This window comes from Crotalus tigris, unplaced genomic scaffold, assembly GCF_016545835.1.
Source record: "Crotalus tigris isolate CLP2741 ecotype Arizona unplaced genomic scaffold, ASM1654583v1 scf7180000017771.5222438, whole genome shotgun sequence".
Lineage (NCBI taxonomy): Eukaryota > Metazoa > Chordata > Lepidosauria > Squamata > Viperidae > Crotalus > Crotalus tigris.
This window is the reverse complement of record NW_024096622.1, coordinates 3,204,563-3,225,977: the sequence shown is the minus strand read 5'-3', so window position 1 is coordinate 3,225,977 and position 21,415 is coordinate 3,204,563. Positions and strand designations below refer to the sequence as shown.

General features: G+C 36.6%; 1 protein-coding gene and 1 long non-coding RNA gene across 2 annotated transcripts in view; one reads left to right on the top strand and one right to left on the bottom strand.

Moving 5' to 3' along the window:
• Positions 1-240: 240 nt before the first annotated feature.
• On the top strand, positions 241-11,201 carry LOC120307221. Its single transcript, XR_005556472.1, has 2 exons — positions 241-367; positions 10,187-11,201. It is a non-coding gene; the product is annotated as an uncharacterized LOC120307221 (long non-coding RNA).
• A 146-nt stretch (positions 11,202-11,347) lies between these two features.
• CNIH3 (cornichon family AMPA receptor auxiliary protein 3) overlaps positions 11,348-21,415 on the bottom strand; it is a 75,406-nt gene continuing 65,338 nt past the window's right edge. The window contains exons 4-6 of the mRNA XM_039341705.1: positions 20,260-20,372; positions 17,966-18,109; positions 11,348-15,455 (exon numbers count right to left, since the gene is read on the bottom strand). Of these exons, the coding sequence (XP_039197639.1) occupies positions 15,428-15,455; positions 17,966-18,109; positions 20,260-20,372 (285 nt within the window). The 3' untranslated portion in view covers positions 11,348-15,427. The remainder of the gene's footprint in view (positions 15,456-17,965; positions 18,110-20,259; positions 20,373-21,415) is intronic.

The window sequence follows — 21,415 nt, the reverse complement described above, 5'->3', positions numbered from 1 at the left end:
CTCCTCCTCTTGTCTTCATTTCTTCGCAATTCCGGTCTATAAAACTGCGCTGGTTCTTCCCCTCAAAGACGGAAAACTCACCATGTCCTCCGCCAGACAGTCGGTCCCACGGCTGCTTCGCTGCCGTCGTCGCGGGCGTGAAAGACCGTTATTCCAACCGGGGAAAAAAAAAAAAAAAAGCGCCTCGCGCCCGTTCCCGCCTTCTGCCATCCACGCGCTGCCTTAGCTGCGGAGGGCGCGAGCCCGAGCGATAGAGGGTCGCGAGGCGGGCGGAGGAGGCGTTGTGGCGCAAGAGCTGGAAGGGGCTTAGCGAGCGCAGCCTCTCGAGGAAGGTCGTCAGGCACGCCTCGATTTCTAAGAGGGTAAAGTGAGTTGAATAGGGGTGCTTTCGTCTGAGCACCATCCTGGCCGGAAGGGGGGGGGTGAGAGAATCATGAGCGGTGCGATTATAACAATTATAATAAAGAAATATTATTTCGTTCTCCGGAAATGGAAAATAAACAAACCTCTTCCGCCCTTGTATAATGAGGATGAAATAGTTGTTACCTAAGTGACAATGTCTTTAATAGTGCTTCAAATCTGCTTCCTAAAGCAGTGCTCCCGCTTGGTCTCAACTGTGTATTATTTTATTATTTTATTATTTTATTATTTTTATGCTTCTTTTAAAAGATACATTATATCTTACTAAAACATTTCACTGTCTTTTGCAGAATATTCATTGGCTTCATTAATTAGCATAGCTTCTTTCGCGTATTTTGTTTTGATCTGGTTTTGATTATTGTCTTCTTCGAGGTTTTTACTTATATATGTCATTTTATATATTTTGGTTCTTAGTTTAAGCTACTCAAAGTCATATGAGAGTCAGGCAAGCAATTAATTAATGTGTGTATTATATGGTGCTGGCTTTATTCAATCCTGTCCATATTCTAATTTAAATACTATGTAGTTCAAGGAGAATTTCTCTCAAGTTTGTATAGTATTGCATCTATAGTTTTCATTCTCTTATCTGTGTTTAGTATTTTCTGTCCTTCTATTTGAGAAGCAATCTGTAACTTTGATGAACTCTTAGAAGACCTATAATTATTTATTATTTGGATGCAGTTTTATTTGTAGAGTGTTAATGAGAAATTATGAATATCATGATTTAAGCATCTTAAACCTTAAAGCAGTGGTTCTCAACCTGTGGGTTGGGATCCCATTTGGGGTCGAACGACCATTTCACGGGGATCGCCAAACAACGCAGTCCGCCATTTTTTTCCCCTTTTCCTTAGCTGTGCTACTCCCTTTTATTCTGTTGGCTTTTGAAAGCCAATAGAATAAACTCTCTTGAATAGAGTCTAATTCTATTGGCTTTCAAAAGCCAATAAGAATTGTCCAGGCTGTCTCTGCCCTGCTGAGCCCGCCAAAAGTCCCATTCTGCAAATGGTGCTGCACCAGTTGAGTAGTCCTCGACTTACAACTGGTTGGGGGTCACGGCATTAAAAAGGTTGAGAACCACTGCCTTAAAGAGTAGGGCAAGTTTGCTGTAGTGGTTAAGGCATCTAGCTAGAACCTGGGAGACTGTGAGCTCTAATCCTAAATTAGGCACAAAGTTATCTGGCTAACTTTGGGCAACTCACTCTTTCTCAGCCTTAGGAAGAAGGCAATGGCAAACCACTTCTGAAATATTGCCAAAATAAACAGCAGGGATTTGTCCAGGCACTTATTAAGAGTCAAAACTCTTAAGGAATCAAAAGAAAAAACGTTAAAGCTCAGGGGGAATAATTATCAATATTAACTATAATTTCTAAATTGCTTATATGAATAAACATAATCACCACCTGTTTATTAATTATAATTAATATAACTATTAATATTAGTATTGATAAATATAAGGTTTAAATCACACATCTAAAACTGAGTGTAGCATTGATAAAGAGCTCCAATGTGCACTAAATTATTTATTATATAATAGAAGTTTGTATCTTAAGCCTAATAATGTTTCACTCTTTATAGATAATTCTTGGTTTATGATGGCATTTAGGACTGGAATTTCTGTTGCTAAGCAGTGTGATTATAAAGCACATCAGGTGGTTGCATTGCTTAGTGATTGCCAGAATCCAGCAAGTCCCAGTTGCCATCAAGGAGGACCTCACAACACCACAGTATGGGAAGGGGTGGGAGTCCCAGGCAAGTAGGTCAGCAGATGATAACTACAATCAAGCAAGCGGATGCTGTAAGCAGATACTATATGGCAATCATTTGATTGTGCGACACTGCAACCGTTGTAATTGCAAGTTGGTTGCCAAGCACTCACATCACAATGTTACTGTGTTTGAATATGTGACTGCAGCCTTGAGGATCAGTTGTAGGTCCCCCTTGTTCAATATCATTTTGGAGAAGCAGTTGTAATCCAAGGACTGCCCTTTACTGTATTGTCACGTATTGTTTATTACCTATTAAACAAAAAAAAAAGTTGAAGATGCTGGGCTTCTGGCAAGATATATACGAAAATGGCAATGTTTAATTCCCTGTAAGATGAGTGGACAGAGTGGATATGATGTATTGTACAGAAAGGATGTTACCCAGAAGATGGTCGAACTTGCTTCCTATGCTTGGTGTAGGCAGAAACTTGAAGATTATTTAATTCACATGATTTCATCATGACCAATTATAACTACATTCTGGTTTCAAATTACAATAAAATTTAATATTATCTTGAGGTGGGAATATAGTAGAAGAGTAATGTGATATTGAATTATGCTCCTAAAATTTGAAGTTTGACATTTTAGGAAAAGCATTAGCATTCTTAAGTCTAAGTCTTAGCAAAGTGAATTATTTTATGTAGATTAAAATAAATTTACACTCATGATGTTAATAGATTCAGTATATATGATCTTTTATCAATTTTTGCAATGTCTTTAAAATGGAAATAGAAGATTTAATAATAGCTTTAAATATTGAACTAATTTCATATTGCTATTACATGGATTCCTTTTTCCTTCATTTGTTTTCTCCCGTGTGTTTATTTTATTGTTATAATGTATGTTGTTTCTTTATTATACTCTTACTAATGTTTTTTTTTTGCTTGCATAGTTCACGAATATTAAAAAGATGTGTTTCCTACTATTCAAGGAAGGATCAAGGGTGCTTTAATTTGGATCCTACATCAAGCAGGGGCTTGGACTCAATGACTCAAATTATTTCTTCCAAGTCTATGATTCTGTGCTTAATGTTAACATCCTTAGTCATTTATTAAAAGAATCTTCCTTTAATTTCATGCTGTGTTACATAATAAACTGCTTACGGCATTTCTCTATATGCAATTTATGGACTCATTAATATAAATTCTAGTTATATAAGCCATAGGGCTTAACAGAGTACATAAATAGCCACAAATTAAACTTCTGGAAACATTGAATACATAGAAGCATTTTTGTATAATGTCTTTCCTCCTCTTGAGCTGACTACAGGTAGCTCAATGTTGCTAGGAGACTTAATCATAAGAAGTATTGCATTAATGTCTCATTTCAGATTTTAAAAAGACAGGAGCAACAGACAAGATAATGAATACATAATAACTAAAAATGTCAGAGTTACATAATTTAAAATCCTTGAACATTTTGTGTTAAATGTCAGTACACAATACGTTGTTCCTTAAAAACATAGACTTGACTGCAGGGATTATTAATTAACTAAAAATACAGAAATAGTCAAGTATGGGCATCTGGTAGAAACCACAATGATGTTACACATGTCAAGGTATCATTGCACAAATGATGCATACATCATTATGACACATTCTGTAATTTCCCCCTACCTACCTGAATGGGGATGTCATAGTTTTGAGAAAAGGCATGTGTGTCAAATAAAAGGTAGGGTACATGTTTTTATTTTGCTGAGAATTGAATATATATTTATTTTGGGAAATCATTACATAAAAGAATTTTGGCTGGTTCTGTCTGCTCATTATAGCATAGCATGAAAAAGTTATCTCTCAAATTTTAGGGATCTTCATAATGATAGATTGAGAATTTAGCCATGAAGTTGCTTAATACAGAGAGTTGACATATCTATCCCATAATATGTCATTCTGAGAACCACTCCAGAGCATGTCTTAGATGATGTGTAAATAAAAGAACTATTGCCTCTTGAGAAGGTTTTTACAGAATGGCTATAAATTATTCCATTCTGTAAATAAGATTCAATTTAGTCACAAATTAAAATAGTTCGGGCAGCAGTTTTATCCACTTTTCTTGTGAGATGACAATTGAAATAAATAAGACATAATTCTGAGCCCATATACATTTATTGAATTGTTAGTGGTCAGATTTCCTGTTTACATAAGGAAGGAAAGAAATTAAAATTAAATCACAGTGATTTAAATCAGTCCTCTTTATTTTGAATAATGACTTTCTGTGATCTAAAGAATATTATAAATTTCAGTTGTATTTACATCACTCATCAGTTTTATTCTTCACCAACAATCTATAATGTAACTGTGTCTGTGGACTGGGGATAGCAAGAGATGACACACATTTGAGAAATGATGCAAAAATGGGTTGGACCCATTTAAATCCATTGGTGCTAGGAGATACAGATACAGCATTTCAAGTCATCTTCTTTTCCACAAATCCTGGAGCATAATGAGTTTAAACAAATTTGACTAATAGAAAGTTTAGACCTTATTTTGATCTATGGTTTAAATCCTTGAAATACAAGATGAAACTAGTATTATGAAAGGGATACCAAGCTTTCCACTAGTCACCTTTCCCCCCACTTTTTAACTGACCTTTCAGTGAACCCCAGACTGAACAGGACAAAAGATTATTTAAGCCAATTTGACATCAAGGCTAAAATTAACAAAATATGTTTTAACCTATGAAATTGGCAAAAGACATCAGTTTACTCAAGTAAGAAAATCCTCTTAAGGTATTGAGCTACCCATTTTGTCAAAAGATTCCTTCCCAAAAGACCTTCATTCTCAAGGTCACCACCCTGAATCATAAAAAATAAACATCATAAATCCTGCAGGGCATCCAGTTGCAGTTTCTCTTCAATGGACAGATTGCACTTTCCAGTATTCTCTTAGAAGGCTGTCTGGGTTCACTCATTTTTAGGAACAATAAAGAGACTTTCCTTTAAAAGACTCTTTCAGGAACTTGACTTGTGTCCACCTTCAACATTTAGGACTGGCAATTTACCTGTATCTTGCTCTCAAGTAGAATAAAGACTCCTCTGCTTCAAGCAACTCTGTATACACTCCTCTCTCTCTCTCTCTCTCTCTCTCTCTCTGTCCCCCCCCCCCCCTCTCTCTCCCAACGTTTACCTAGTAAAGGCAATTCAGTAGTCCAAGCTATTAAAAAGGGATGCACGGTATAAAAGGCTCCTGTTTTCTAGTGGCCCAAATCTTCATATCCTTCCAGCGCAATTATCATTTAAAAGGAATAAACAGAATGACATATTCATCTTCTAAAATGGAATTGTTTATGGAATGGGATTAGGAACTGTGCCTAATTATTTAGCAAAGTCTTGATTTGTTAATCACTTCATTAAAAACAAAAATATGAAGAAAATTGACCCCTGTTATTTTAAAGTCTTCTAGACTGAAAATTCTGTCGTTTCTAATGGCCCTTTAATAGCGGTTTCTTTAAAGAGATCTGCTTTTGAGCAATCAGAGAATATAAAGATATGGATTCCCTGATTCATTTATATAAAATCTGATGCAATAACCTTATATTAGGAACTCAGTATAAAGGAAGCCACAGGATATTCTGGAACAGCAATAAAAGCAGCAGGGAAACAAGCCATTCCCACTGCTACATTGGCCTACTCATCAATTAATTCATTACTGGAGCTGAACTATCTAACCAGATGCAACCGAGAAATACAAAATGCAAAGCTAAAACTGCAGCAGAACATTTCTGAACGAAACAATCATCTGTAGGAGTAAATTGCATGGTAATATTTTTCCTTCACTAACATGAAACAAGTCTTTTTAAATGCCATTTCTGAAGCCTTGAAGAACTAGGTAGAGTCATTAACAGATTGTATGCTCAAGTCAGTGTAATAGAAACATATATACAAATAAGCAACCAAATTACATGTCTTCCTTCTTACACTCTTTAATTAATCTTGTTGAACTGCTGAAATGGGAAGCTTATTCTACCACCTCATCATTAAAAACAATAATGAATCTTATAGGAGTTGGTAAAAAAACCTCTGAAAGCTGTTGCTTTCAGGTCTTTTCACCTGACAATCTAATTCTGCGACCAATTTAATATTCAAACACTCTATTTGCAATATAAAGTATTTAGGAAGCTTCTGCTATGCAACATATTAGATAGCTTATTTTGGGGGATGGGGATTTCCTCACTGTTTTCTGTCTCCACAAAATTTCTTGAAAATTTATTTTAGCATATATTCCCTAATTAAAACTTTTGATCATTTTGATTGTCCTTTTCTGTATTGTTTCTTAATTTACAACTTATAAAAAAGGAAATGTCATCACACCATAGATTTGATTAAGGTCATTAAGATATTAGAGCTTCCCTTTTTATTGCTCTCCTAATTGTTTTCCTCTTCTGCAGTAATCTTACAAAGCTCTACATCACAGCACTAACATATAGCAAATAGTGGTATGCATGATGCATAAAATAACCTTCGCAGATAAATAATGCAATACAATACAATAAAACAGCACGAAAGCACAAAATAAGCTTAATATAGAAAATAGAGAGCAAAGATTAAAACTGGGTTTGCATATAATAAAATGGATTGCTTAACCAAATCTTATGGATTAAACAATTGTCTGAAAGTACTTAATATTCTAATCCATAAGGTATAGTTTTAAATCTGTCATGTCTGGATTCACAAAACAGATAATATATCATGTAGCTTGATAACTAGATTGCTTCTCCATTGTAGATATTTCACATTAGAAATACTATCAGTATTGAAGAAATGTAAAAATCACTTAGTCCAACTCTTTGCTTAAAGGATGATACGGCAACCCCAACCAATTTTGGTCACCATACTACAAAAAATACGTTGAGAGTTTGGAAAAAGTTCAGAGAAGAGCAACTAAAATGATCAAAGGCCTGGAGACTAAAACATATGAAGAACGGTTGCAGGACTTGGGTTTGGCTAGTCTAAAGAAAAGAAATGGGGCGACATGATAGCAGTATTCCAGTATTTAAGGGGCTGCCACAAAGAAGACGGTATCAAACTATTCTCCAAAGCCCCACAGGGCAGGACAAAAAACAATGGTTGGAAACTGACCAAAGAGAGAAGCAACCTGGAATTAAGGAGAAACTTCCTAACAGTGAGAACAATTAACCAGTGGAACAGCTTGCCTTCAGAAATTGTGGGTGCTCCATCACTGGAGGTTTTTAAGAAGAGACTAGACAGTCAACCAGGTTCTCCTGGTGGAGCAAGGGGCTGGACTAGAAGACCTCCAAGGTCCCTTCCAACTCTATTCTGTCCTGTCCTATCCTATCCTATCCTATCCTATTCTATCCTATCCTATCCTATAAGCATCCTGTAATCATTCCAGTATAACTGCTACTTAGTGTACTGCCTGTCAGATTAACAACTGTTTTCTGAGTTTTTAAGCAAACTTGCTTGCTAAACAATATTGAATTTAGATACTAAGATAAACATACAAATTACTATTATGTGTTCTCCTGAGTTTTCAAAGGTCTGAGGTAAGTTATGCAAGGTAATTTAATTTTCTTTGGTTGAGAAAACACTACAGTTTGTGGTCTCTTTGCAATAATAGTTTAATAAGGTTTCATTTATTCATTCTCTATAAAGAGGAGCAAGTGTTCTCCCAAGTGCTTCATCTGCAGGCAGCTTATAACTAAACAGTTTCAGCTTCTCCCATTTCTGCTCAAATGTAAACTGCCCAAACACATTCTAGCTATCTCTCAGTCCCTTTCCCAATTAAATTGTGATACATACTAAACACTATCTCCTATGATGTCTTAAGGAACTTAGGAAATATTGCTGAGCTGCTTTTTAATTATGAGTTTTGTAAATGATTCCAATATAATTAGCAGAAAATCATTCTGGTTTGTTCACTGCAAAATTTTTGAATTCTAGATTTAGCTTATGCGGAAGAAAATGTCCTTAATCTGCACACCTAACAGTAGCTATGAGGAAGGGAATGGTTCCATCTATTTTGAAGGAAGTGGCAGTCTGCCTTCTCTTCAAGAAGTCATCATTGGATTCAACAGAAATGGACAACTTTCATTTCCAGAAAGTGTAGCCTTGTAGATCCAAAGGACTGTGGGGAAAAACTGATTAGTTAGACTCTTTTCAGTAAGGTTTCAGGCTAGATTATAGTGCTGAGACTCCGTTGATCACACTTGTTGATGACCTCCAGCAGGTTTGGGATGAGGGGTGATACATCCATCTAATCTTCCTTGATTTAAACATATTGTTAGGCTTTTGCTTTTCTCCCTGGGCTGCACCTTGTGACTTCCCCTTCCCCCTCTTCGGTGGCTTCTTAGGATTCAGAGGGAGAGGAGCAGTGGGGCCTGCGTTAGTTATTGGCATCAGGCACACTGCTGCTTGATGGCCCATCTGGCTGCAGTGGAAGCACAGGATGGGGATACGACTCAAAGCTTCAGCAGAGGCAGGAGACACCGTTGCCAGCTGCTTTCTCCCTCATGCACGCTCCTCTTGGCTTTTCTTGGGGCATGGTATGAATCTTCCACAGCCCTTGTGTCCCATCAGGTCTAGCTCCACAGTGATCACCAGTTGGTACCAGTCGTTGAGCCCTCGGGCCAGGCACAAGTAGAACAGGTCACAACTTAACCCTTCTCAGAAGTACTGAGTTAGGAGTCAACTCTATCCAACGCCTCAGCATCCCTGCAATCTTCCTGAATTCTCTGATGTATTTGGCTATGGGTCTGTTCTCCTGCCTGGTGTTTTGGACCTCAGCCTCAGCTTGTCGGGTTTAGGTGGGGTTGCCAAACTGGGGTCTGAGCTCTCCCAGGAATGCGTCCAGATCCCCCATCTCAGGAGTTTCCTTGTTGTGGAGGGCAACCACACATTCCGCAGCTTCTCCCTCAAGGTTTGCCACAATGACATCCACACAGGCCTCATCATCAAGGTACATCTGGCCAAACTGGTCCAGGTGTGACCACACCTGGTTCAGGAAGAAGGACAGATTGGGTTTCCGTCGAAGGTTACTCCTAGCGATGGAGGCGGCTGGGCTCCAGGCACAGGCCAATGCTCCATTGGCAATTGAAGCAATGGCTGACCGGTTGTTCCAGATGGTTGGGCGGTTGTTGGCTGAGGACTAGCAGCCCCAAGTCCTAGACTTGCACCAGACTTGAGGAGGGTTGTCCCTCTGGGGACTAGCCCACCCCCCAGTTGCATTGGTCACTGCCCTCGAGTTCAGTTGAGGTGACAGACTCGGTGTGGCTGCCATGAGTTGGCTGGACCTTGTTTGCGGAATCTGCTCCTGGCTCTCAGCCAGCTCCCATCCCCACACTTCCAAGTTGTACAATCTCTTCCACGGCTGCTCAATCGACTGACTGCTGCCTACTATCAAATGCCTCCAGGCCACCGGCCTTTTCCATTCCAAAATTTTCCTTTTCCTCCTTTCAGACATCTTCCCTTGAGTCTTCACAGACCCTACAGAGGTGACTAGATAGGGTGTAGGAACTCAGGACCCCTTACTCGATTTTCATTTTTAATGAGAGCTGACTTAATGTCAAAGTTCTGGCTGATGACCCCAACAAAGCAAGTACACATGAGACATTGTGATTTCTAATGTCAGGCTTTATTGAGCTTAGTATGCTGGCACTAATGAATACGAAAGTCAGCTCTGATTAAATTGGCGCCAAAGCAGTATATTAAACATATAGCAATTCCCTTTCCCCCCTGACAGCGCATTACCCAATTAAGCTCCAGACAATTATTATGAGAAAGAATCTTCAGTACACAAAACAGACTCATGGATGACCATCCACAGCTGCAACACACATTCCATTCTCCCCCCCTGCTTCTGTAGACAAGCCAAGGGGGAAAAAAATATACAAAACAGCATGAAGGTTTCCGAGCTTGAAACTACTTTTAAATGAGACTGTAATTTTTCTTCAACATGGCAGAACTGATCAGCTCAGCTTGCAAAGCAAATCTCAAAACAAGCCATGCTATATGTCAACTGAAATGAATTTTTTTCCTTCCTCTATAGGTCCGCAGCATGCCAGCAACCGGTCTGCACAAACAAGCAAAGCCCCATCCGTGGGATGCAGGCAGCACACAAAACCACACACTCTCAGGTCCGTGGAAAAACCTTTCTTCACAGAACCAGTCCCTGGTGCCCAAAAGGTTGGGGATCTCTGCTCCATAGTCTTCAGTAACTCTCAGTAATTCCAACTGCTGTCCAACAGCTCTTCTTAGAATAGTTATCATGCAATTGTCACAGTCGGTATTAAAATATACCCACATAGCAAATAATGTAGATGCACATGAGTTCCTTTGCTTCAATTACAAAGAAAACAGTCATTTCATTCAAAATAGTATAGGCCTCAACTGAAGCTAATCCTGCCATGCTATTAAGAATTTCCAATTTCCTAAACCCTAGCTGTTTCCATACTACTGTTCTAAAGGTTTATACTTTCACTGTGTGACATACTTTAAAAATTATTTTGAAGTGAGGCAATATTTTAAACTGAAATATTATTATAATTGTAAATGTTGTTTATTCAAGTTAATTACATCATATTTTATGTCCATGAATTCACTGTTATTGTCTATTGGGAAGCACAAAGCCTCATAATTTTGAAGTAACTAGGTCAAGTTTTCATGTGAAAATTATATCTTATTATGAAATGGTCAATAAACATGTACTATTTTTGTTTCATATCTTAGATATAGTACTGAAGTAAACATCATCATCTCCCTACCACTATTAAAAGATAAAAAGTATACAACTGAATTCTAACCAGGCTCAGCCCTGCTTAAGTTAACCAGTATTGCCATCTGTTGAGGTTGGTGTAAGGAAGAGCACATGTGAAGGTCAAATGCACCTCCTTTCCCCTTCTTTTTGATGAGCTCTTCACATGAAGCATTGTACTCAGAGTCTTTAAAAAAGCTGTGTGGAAAAATAAATCCAAGATGAACAAAGGAGATTTATACTGTGTTTTATAACAATTGCTTCAATTTATGCCCCAAATAGCAACAAAATAAAGTTCTGCAAAACATTGTTTTCAATCATTTCTTCAAATTGCAGAGGGATATTATATTTCTGTAGCCATGTTTTCCTCTCCAAACATAGATAAATCTACTTTATATAAAAGTATAAATTATATAGATATAAATTAGATAAATAAATACATAAATTCCCTCAAAATATGTCCTTATATCTCTTTTCAAAGCAGGGTCATAACAATATCCCTGCAGAGAAAGAATATACATATTACTCTTTAGTCCATAAAACTTATTATAAACTTACCAGTCTTATAGATGCAGATGCAGATGCAGATTTTACAACCCAATGAACTTTGTTTAACTACAGTATGGGACACCAACCAAGCATTTATGAGATAGAATTGTTTATATAGCTGGCATCAAAAAGAAAGGAATGCAAAACCAGAAACAATGCTAGTGAATGAATTAAAGCAATTAGAATTAAAGCCCAAGAATATTTAGTTTGAGGCTTAGAACAAAGTTTTTTAAAAGTCCAATTAGCACAGTTTAATGGAAGTAAATGAGACCTAGAAGATGTTGCTTTTATTCTGGAAAAGTCAACAAGTCAGATAAATTGCAAGTTTATAGTGTAAAGAACCAAAGAACTATTACTTCAATTTGGGACAGAACAAAGAATATCTCCACAATGACAGATGTGATGGATCAATTTGTTAAATATCACTCAAGTTTATATAGTAAACAAACACCTGATCCAAGAAAGATGAAAAAGTATTTGAACACAATAGATACCAAATTTATAGATCAGCTGACATTGAGCAAAGCTTCTGGAATTGATAGCATCTATGTAATATACTACAAGAGTTTTTGAGAAATTTAATTAAACTATTAACTTAGATAATAAATGAGATTCAGCAATATAAAAAACTTTCATCATCATAGAAAGAATACCCATTCAGTTTTTTAACCATTGACATTTCACCAATTTAATGCTGATACAAATACAGTACATTTTCTCAAATGGAAAACTTCATAGTATACATTGAGTTCTCTTCAACACTGGAAATGCTTCCATTTCAAACAATAACAAGGGAATAATTTAGAACATCTTAAGTGCTAGTTAAAATATTTTCCCAGATTGAATGTATGAAGAATATCACACTCTTCCTATTTCTCAATATTTTTGTCTTACCTTGAGGATTTTTAAGTACTCATGCAACAGCATAGTTTTAATATAGATCAATGTAGATCTGGTTATAGATTTGTAGATGTAAATGGCTGTAGATCAGTGTAGATGTGGGTGCTGGAGGCTTTAAAAAAAGTGGTCAACCATTTGTCTGAAATGATATAGGGTCTCCTGCTCAAGTAGGGGATTGGACTAGAAGACCTTCAAGGTCCCTTCCAATTCTATTATTCTATGTTCTATGGTTGCTTTCAAACTTGTGACGAAGAGGTATATCATAACTGATAGAATATCATATGGTTATATGCATTCATTGTTCATTGATTGTGTCCAATTATCAATAGAAGATCCTTCAAAGTTTGTTCAACAAAAATACATGATAGATCTGACCATACAAGGATGTATGCATTCACATGCAAACAAATGTAGATTCAAAACAGCTTTCTCTCTCCTCTATAAGTACAAAAGTAAGGAGCAGATGCCTCAATGGGACAGTCATATTTGGATCTCAGCTTATTTGTGTTCATTCATGACTATGTCCCCAAATAAAATGAGACCAACAAAATAAATTAAAGGGAAGAAATTTTTCAAATATAATTAATATATTGGACTATTGGGCACACAAGACCATCTAGGTTGAAGTTTGCATAACACAATACAGCAAGACACCTTTTACTTGAGTATTTTACTTTTAAACAAAATACAAATGATTCCTATTGTATTTAACAAAATTACTAGGGATATCTCAAACTTTACAAAAAATGTAGATATTTATTTTATTAAATCATAAAATTATACAGATTCCAAGTTTGAATTTCAACAGTGTTACTGACAAGCTTTTGACAATATAACAATATTGTCATTGTTATAGTCTGCTAAAAATATTTACTGTTTTAATTTATTTTACCAAACACCCATTAACCTTGAATACCTGACTGAACATATGCACTGAAAACATGATGTGTAATATTATCTGGTTCTAGAAAAAATAATTTATAGCATATTATATAAATATCCCAAATCCATAGCTGAGTAATACTTTTATAGCATACAAGAAAGATAATACAAAATGCAAGCTACTCAGCCCTCTTGAATTTTTCATCAGAAAAAAATGCAGGATAAGTATAACTAATGAGGTCCAAAAGTTGGCAAATAAATGCAATAAATGAACAGTCCTAAGATTAAGTTTGTAGGCTGAATATAGAATCACTATTGGAAGGCATTATCAGAAAATCTGTTGATAAAATGACCCCATGTCTAGTAGGTGATGAGACTAAGATTCATGCTGAAGTCAAGAGTATTTGTTCTCAAGAAAATGTGCACAGGGATAACAATCCTGTACTCATATATCTGGGTATATGAACCAATGAATATAATGGAGCTAATTTCTGAGTTAGCTTGTTTTATGTCTTTTCATAAAACATAAGAGAACATATTAAACATGCATGTTTTATGAGAACATAAAACATGCATGTTTACTAAGAATTTAGAATTTGTTGTTTTATCAAGATCCATTAGGCTTAGGTGTAGCAAAGAACTTAAAATACACTATTAGATATACATTACAAGCTCAGGTATAAAATTGTGAGCTGAATAAATGTGTTTCACTTTCTATCTCTTATATTTCTTTCCATAATTTCTTTCCACATTTTGTTTGTACCTTAGCAAAGTTGTATGTTAGTTTTTATGGTTTTTATTGTAATTACTATTGTTTTTGAGCTGCTCATGGTTATGTTGCATACAATTGGCAGCTATATAGATATTTTAAATAAATAAAACAAAAAAATATTAAAATTATTTTTTAAAAAATCAGGCTGCACTATCAGTCTCTCCTTCTTTCCAGGACAGTGTTTTGTACTGTATGATTTCAGTTTGCAGTTGGCACATTGATGGGAAAAAAGAGGGGCTGAAGGAATAAGCTGTTCCACTCTTTTCAACATAAAATATATTTTATCAATTAATGCAGATATGGCCCACCTGCTGAGATTTTAGGCTACTGTACTATTTATCTCTTCTCTCTTCAAAAATCATAAGTTATGGCAGTTCTTCATATAGAAAATTTCATTGGCTTTATCCCCAACACATACGTTTGAGAATGTAACTTTAAATATGTCAACACCAATCTTTACTGTCTTTGTGAGCATATCTCACACCAAAGTTTGAAAGATAGTACACAAAATGAAAAAAATCAGCATTTTGTTCTGCAACATCTACCCATGTTGCAGATCTGCTAAATACATGGAGAAGGAAGGAAGAAATCCTGTTAATTTTAATTCAACTGAATTGATTTGACAGAACTCCAGACAAAAGTAAATTGGCCCTTTTAATATGTATTGCAGGTTGTAAAAATTGTTGAAACATTCATTACATTACTAGGACATTTTTCCTCCAGTAGGAGGAATGCATTATTATAGAGTGCTTGACATAACTGTATTATTAATATATTACATAATATTGTTTTACTGCACTATCTTCCCTAATTCAGAATAGTTGGAACATTATCATTAACCGTGAAGAACAACTGAGTGCAATTTGAATGTGTTTTGGCCCCTTGTTCTCCCAAGATATGTTTTCTTCAGTCACCAAAATCACAAAAAGCCAAATGTTTCCCAACTTTTCTCCAGCATATGATTGAATGCAGAGTATTGCACACATATATTATCTGCATCTACTTGACCACAGGTCCAGAGGATGGTTGCCTTGCTTTCAAGTCCCTCGGAGGGGAAAAAGGATACAGAAACAATCTTGTTTGTGGCAGAATCTGCATTCTGAAGATAAATTAATATAATAAAAGTCATATTCCATCACATGCAGATGAAACTGTCTACTTCACACATTATAAATATCTAGTTTGTTTTATCCTGGGAAATAAAAAACCAAAGGAAGGAAAGAAGAAAATGAGCTTGCTCAGCTATCCATCACTTCATTTTTTCCACTTGTGCTGTCACCTGTTATTCTTATAGGGCTTTATCTCTCGCTTTTTTATATCCTGTATGGCTGCTGGATTTAAACCTTCCATTTTGTTGCTGTGTTTTAGTATTAGGCATCATTGTAGGCTGGATACGGTCACTTTTGTTTTCAGTCTTTTACATTATCTTTGAATTAGGAAGTCACTAAAGCGTAGATCATGCTGAACATAAACAGAAAAAAGAAGAATATGAAAAGATGCCTTGAAAGATGCATATCCCTTTTATTTTTATAAATTATTTTATACTATGAAGTTCTTTACCTGGGGAGCATGCTACCATTGTATCTCTACAGCCAATATTTAAATTACAATGGGCTTAACACTGCTAACAAGAAAATATGTGATACATTTTTCTTTACAATTTCCATTTTCTTCAAATATCTGACACTAAGTCACTACATTCCTTACGCAACAGCTCTGAAAGTTGATCTCTGGAATTTTTGTCATCTCTGAATTTTTCTCTGTCTCAGATAAATTTAGAATTTATATTTAAATATTGCTTTTTTGATTCTCTTTTTTTCCACTGGGATAGAAGGAACAATAATTAATGAGAATTTTTTTAAAGAGTTAAAATGTAATTTTTGAAATATAATTATACTGTGGAGTCCATTAAAAATACCCTTAATTATAAAACACTGCTTTGTAGAACAATTCCAAATGAAACTTACTCAATGCTACAGCAGTAATTAAATGAATAGGATTATTTTTACAAATGGTGATTTGTTTTTATATTGTAGATGGTATCTAATTGTGCATTTACTTCTTCCATGGAGCTCAGGGCTGCATGCATGAATTCATAAAATGATATTCCATTGTGAAATTGTCCATATTCTCCTAATTTCAGAAAGATTTTTGTATATGTAATATACACTCATCTAGAACATGAGAGATAACTGATCTGGATTTTAAAGGAAAGAGGTAAGCAAAATCTGTTTCTGACTGTGACACATGCAGTATTTAAAAAATTGCCTTTTTTGAATTATGTATAAATGTGGTTTATCTCTATATAAGAAGGAAACAAAAAGATCAGAACACATCCTCCCCAGCAACCAACATCCAGATAAATAGAGATTAGTACCAGACAAACAATCAAGACAAGAACAATGCCCTAATTAAAGAACTACCAAGAAGAAAGTCAACATTAATAGGGCAAGTTATTGCATATAAACGGAGCAAACCCCATACTCACTGGCAATGATGATGTTACCTAGTCAGGTAATAAAACATCTGGCAAACAAACAACTAAGGTCAGAGAACATCAAGGACTTCACAGTTTAACCCTCAGCTACATTTGTTCTATTGTTCATGAGATATGAGGAATAATTGGAGGAAATTTCTGGTTTGGTTACTATGATTGTGTGCTATCAGATCCAACTGTAAGAAGCTATGACTAACTGAATGGTTGTCTAGTTTATATATGTCCTTTGGAAGTAGCTATAGTGTGATATTTCTCCATCCCTTTGAAATCTGTTAGAGACTTTACCATTCTACTAGCCTGAATTTGAATTTTTCCTTCCTACATTGCCAAATGCCCTCCCAAATGCAGGACAGACAGAAATGTAATTTATTTTATTTATTTTGTTCTTTCTCCATTTATTACTGCTAATAAACAATTTGCATAGGTAAATTAATGACTGAACACTTAATGTATACAACGTATTTATTGTATGATTCCCATAAGTTATGTTGTTGATTTATCCACAATCTGGAATCATGCTCTCGAAATATAGCCAATATGTAAATATAAAGCATTATAAAGTTAATATTGGCATATATACCAAATAATGCTCTTAAAATGAGATTGCACATCACTTAAATAGAGCAGCAAAAATAGATAGCCTTAGTAGTAAAAGTGCCTTCTTAGAACTACAGTGCTAGTTTTTACAGTGCATTTTACGGAATCTGTTTTATTGGCTGAGGACAAGAAATGTGCTTCATTTGGAACAGTCTGCTGCTTGTTTGTGAACAAATATTGATGCCTGGTGCTAGGCAGTTCTCGTATTTGTAACTAGAAAAATAAAACTATCACTCTGATGTATAGCATTATAAAGTTAATATAAAAACAGCATTCCCAAATCCTGCTGTTAAAAAGCCATTCATAAAACTAGCAGGTTTTTTTCCAAGTTCCATATTTGTAAATTAATAATTACTTTTATTTATAGCAAAAAGACCTGAATATATGATATAAATTATCATCTTTTGAATGATCTGATTAGTTTTCTTAATGAGATTTGGCAGGCAGGATCTGGTGACTGATGGTTGTCAAAAAAAAAAAACAGCAGAAAAGGGAGAGGGAATTTATGCTGAGGAATATTCAAAAACAGATGTAATCATTGTCCTTTGATTGTTATCAATCTTATGGTTAACATTTGGGTAATGTTGTTAACAACCTGATGGCCCTTGAGCAGTGGTGGGATTCAAATATGTGAACAACCAGTTCTCTGTGGATGCCACTTCCAGAAGTCCATTCTGGGCCTGGGCAACAAAAAAATTAGCTATCGGTTCTGCGGAAGTGGTGTGAACTGGCTGAATCCCACCACTGCCCTTGAGTTAGTAGAAGTTATTCCCCCTAGGAACCTTCAACAGATAGAATGGCAATGCAGCACACAGAGCGGAAAGAAATTTTCTAAATGTTAGCAATTGCCTTTTAGAAGAAATGAGGCCATGCTTACCAGTACAAATAGTAGAAGAATGAGAGGAGATAGAAAGCTAGTTTACACCAGGCTTCCCTTTGACAATAACTCAAGGTATCTGCTTTCATCACTGCAGGTGGATCATAGGCTAGTTCTGTGCTGTCTGCTGGACAATGAAAATACCTGAAAGAAAAGAGAACATAAGAAAATCTTCAAGATTCTCATTAAAATCAAGCCACAAGAAGGTCTTTAATTGTGTATTCTGTTCCCAAAGTCCTCTTACTATTTCATTCTTGTCACAACCTCACAGACCTCTATGCAATTAGGCTAAAGTACAGTCAAGAATCTTTTCTATTTGTGCAAAGCTCTTTACAAAATTTAGAAAATTCTCTTCTCACAAGTTTCTAAGTCCAAAGGAGAGTCTACACCACAAGACCAGGCTCTATGCTATAGAAAATTAACTCCCTCTGGGGAAGTCTATGAGGCCACAATGAGGGATAAGAATAAGGTCTCTTGCATATCATAGGGTGTGCCTTCATCTTTCTCTTCATACATGGACGAAGGAGCACTAGAATAGAATTATGAAGTTGCCTTATAATTATTTTATTTGTGTCTTGTGACTCAATTTCAATTCCTGACAACTGTATAAACAAGTCCATGCAGTTTTCTTGGAAACATTTTTTAAAGCAGTTTGCCATTGCATCATTCGTACAGCTGAAGAAGATTGTCTCAAAGTCACCTAGCCAGACAAGACTAATTTTCTCCATACCTAGTCTAGTACCTTAATGACTAAACCAAAATGGCTCTTTTGTTTTATGATTTGCTAAACAAATTATCTTTCTGGTCCATTACAGTCTATGCTGTAAGAGAGCCAGACAGTATCTTTTAGCCACTCCTGGTATCTTTAACATATAAGCAGGGCTTTTTTTTGTCATAGAACAGAGTTCCGGCACCTTTTTTGGATGGAACCTTGTAGGGTAGGGAACGCGGGTTGTGTGTGAGTTCTGGCACCTTTTTTTTTTTTTTTTACAAAAAAAACACTGAATATAAGTATAACATGGTCTTTGTCACCAAATCATCATCGTCATCATCATCATCATCATCAAGTTGGAAGGGACCTTGGAGGTCATCTAGTCCAACTCACTGCTCAGGCAGGAAACCCTATACCATTTCGGACAAATGGCTGTCCAGTATCTTCTTAAAAACCTCCAGTGTTGGAGCATTCACCACTTCTGGAGGCAGGTTGTTCCATTGGTTAATTGTTCTAACTGTCAGGAAGTTTCTCCTTAGTTCTAGGTTGCTTCTCTCCTTGATTAGTTTCCATCCGTTGCTTCTTGTCCTGCTTTGGAGAATAGCTTGACTCTCTCTTCTTTGTGGCAGCCCCTGAGATATTGGAATACTGCTATCATGTCCCACCTCATCCTTCTCTTAGTTAAACTAGACATACCCAATTCCAGCAACTGTTCCTCATATGTTTTAGCCTCCAGTCCCCTAATCATCTTTGTTGCTCTTCTCTGTACTCTAGTTTCTAGAGTCTCACCATCTTTTTTACATCATGGTGACCAAAACTGGATGCAGTATTCCAAGTGTGGCCTTACCAAGGCATTGTAAAGTGGTATTAATACTTCACGTGATCTTGATTCTATCCCTCTGTTAATGCAGCCCAGCACTGAGTTGGCTTTTTTGGCAGCTGCAGCACACTGCTGGCTCATATTTAAGTGATTGTCCACTAGGACTCCGAGGTCCCTCTCACAGTTACTACTATTGAGCAAGGTACCCCCTATACTATACCTGTACATTTGGTTTTCTTGCCTAAATGTAGAACCTTACTTTTTTCACCATTGAATTTCATTTTGTTAGATAACGCCCAGTGTTCAAATCTGTCCAGGTCCTCCTGTATCTTAAGCCTGTCTTCTGGAGTGTTGGCTATTCCTGCCAGTTTGGTGTCATCCGCAAATTTGATGAGTTCCCCATCTATCCCCTCGTCCAAATCATTGATGAAGATTTTGAAGAGCACTGGGCCTAGAACAGAGCCCTGGGGCACCCCACTACCTTATCCTATTCTATGCATCGCTCACTACATCAGAAGACAATGCTTTACATGCTGGATGTCCCCATGCCCTCGATGTCCCCATGTCAGGTAGAAAAATTAACACAATCTTGCACTTCACAGCAGATACAGTTTTCTCTTCACAGCATCATCTCCATGTAAGGAAAGATATTTATTACATTTCTGCCTGTCTGACAGCTACTCACAACACAAAATCCTCTGCCAGGGAGGTAGAGGAAACAAATTTGTGAACACAAAGGAATCAAAATAGAGTTAGGTTTACCTCCAAAAATGATAGAAAAGCAGGGGAATATTCAAGCCCAGAGTTAACCATTCTTGAGCACACAGAAACATTATGCAGAAAAGGCTATGGATGGAATATTCTGGCAACACTAACTAAAGAGAAAGGAAACAAAGACAGAATTACACGGTTAAAGATAAATTACATAAATAATTACCTTGCTAGAAGATCAGTTATATTTGCAAATCTTTTAGTCTATTACATCAATTTGTCTACATATATTTGAAGAGTCATTGTATAGTATTGTGATTCTGAATCTAAGCCTCATCTATCCTGCTCTCTTTAGGTCATCCTCAACTTATGACCATTCATTCAGCAATCATCCAAAGTTATGATAGCGCTGAATGAATGATGGTTACAACAGGCCATCCCAGTACTCCCGTATCACATGATCGCAATCTGGGTGCTTGGCAATTGGCTTACACTTACGACTGGTTGCAGCACCCCACAATCACATGATTGCCATTTGCAACCTTTCATGGTAGCTTCCTGATAAACTCAATGGGGAAGTTGCCAGGGAAAGACACAAGTCACTAATGAAAGTCTTCCCCATCCACACAACCAAGCTCCTCTGTGCTTGCACCAGCTACTTGCACACCCCTGCATACTCTCCCCAAGTCTCACTATGCCTACACACCCTTCATGCACCCGCCACACCCTCCCTGAGCCTCCCTTCCTCTCATTCTCACACTTCTCCCTGAATTTTGCCATGCCTTCCCCTCTTCATGTTACTCCTTCTTCCTCCTGGCAACAGCCAGCCCACGTCTAGCTGCACTCACCCTTCACCACTCCAGCCACTTCTGTACCCCCACATGCTCTCCCGCAGTCAGTTACTTGAATGTTGGCCTGCTTGTGAGCCACCTATGACTTGCTACTTCTGCTGGCTTCCCCAATGACTTTGGTTATGAAAAGCTGGCAGGAATTGCAAAGAGGTCCTCACCTAACAACTACTGCAATTCAATTAATGACAGCAATCGAGACTGCAGTTACTCAGCCATTGCTAAGAGATGTAGCTGTACTTTATCACCACATTGATTAGTGATGGAAATTTTGGTCTCAATTGCCATTGTAACTATATGTATTTAAGCCTGTATTAAGCTTACCTGTATTTAAGGACTATCTGTATATAAGCTAGGGA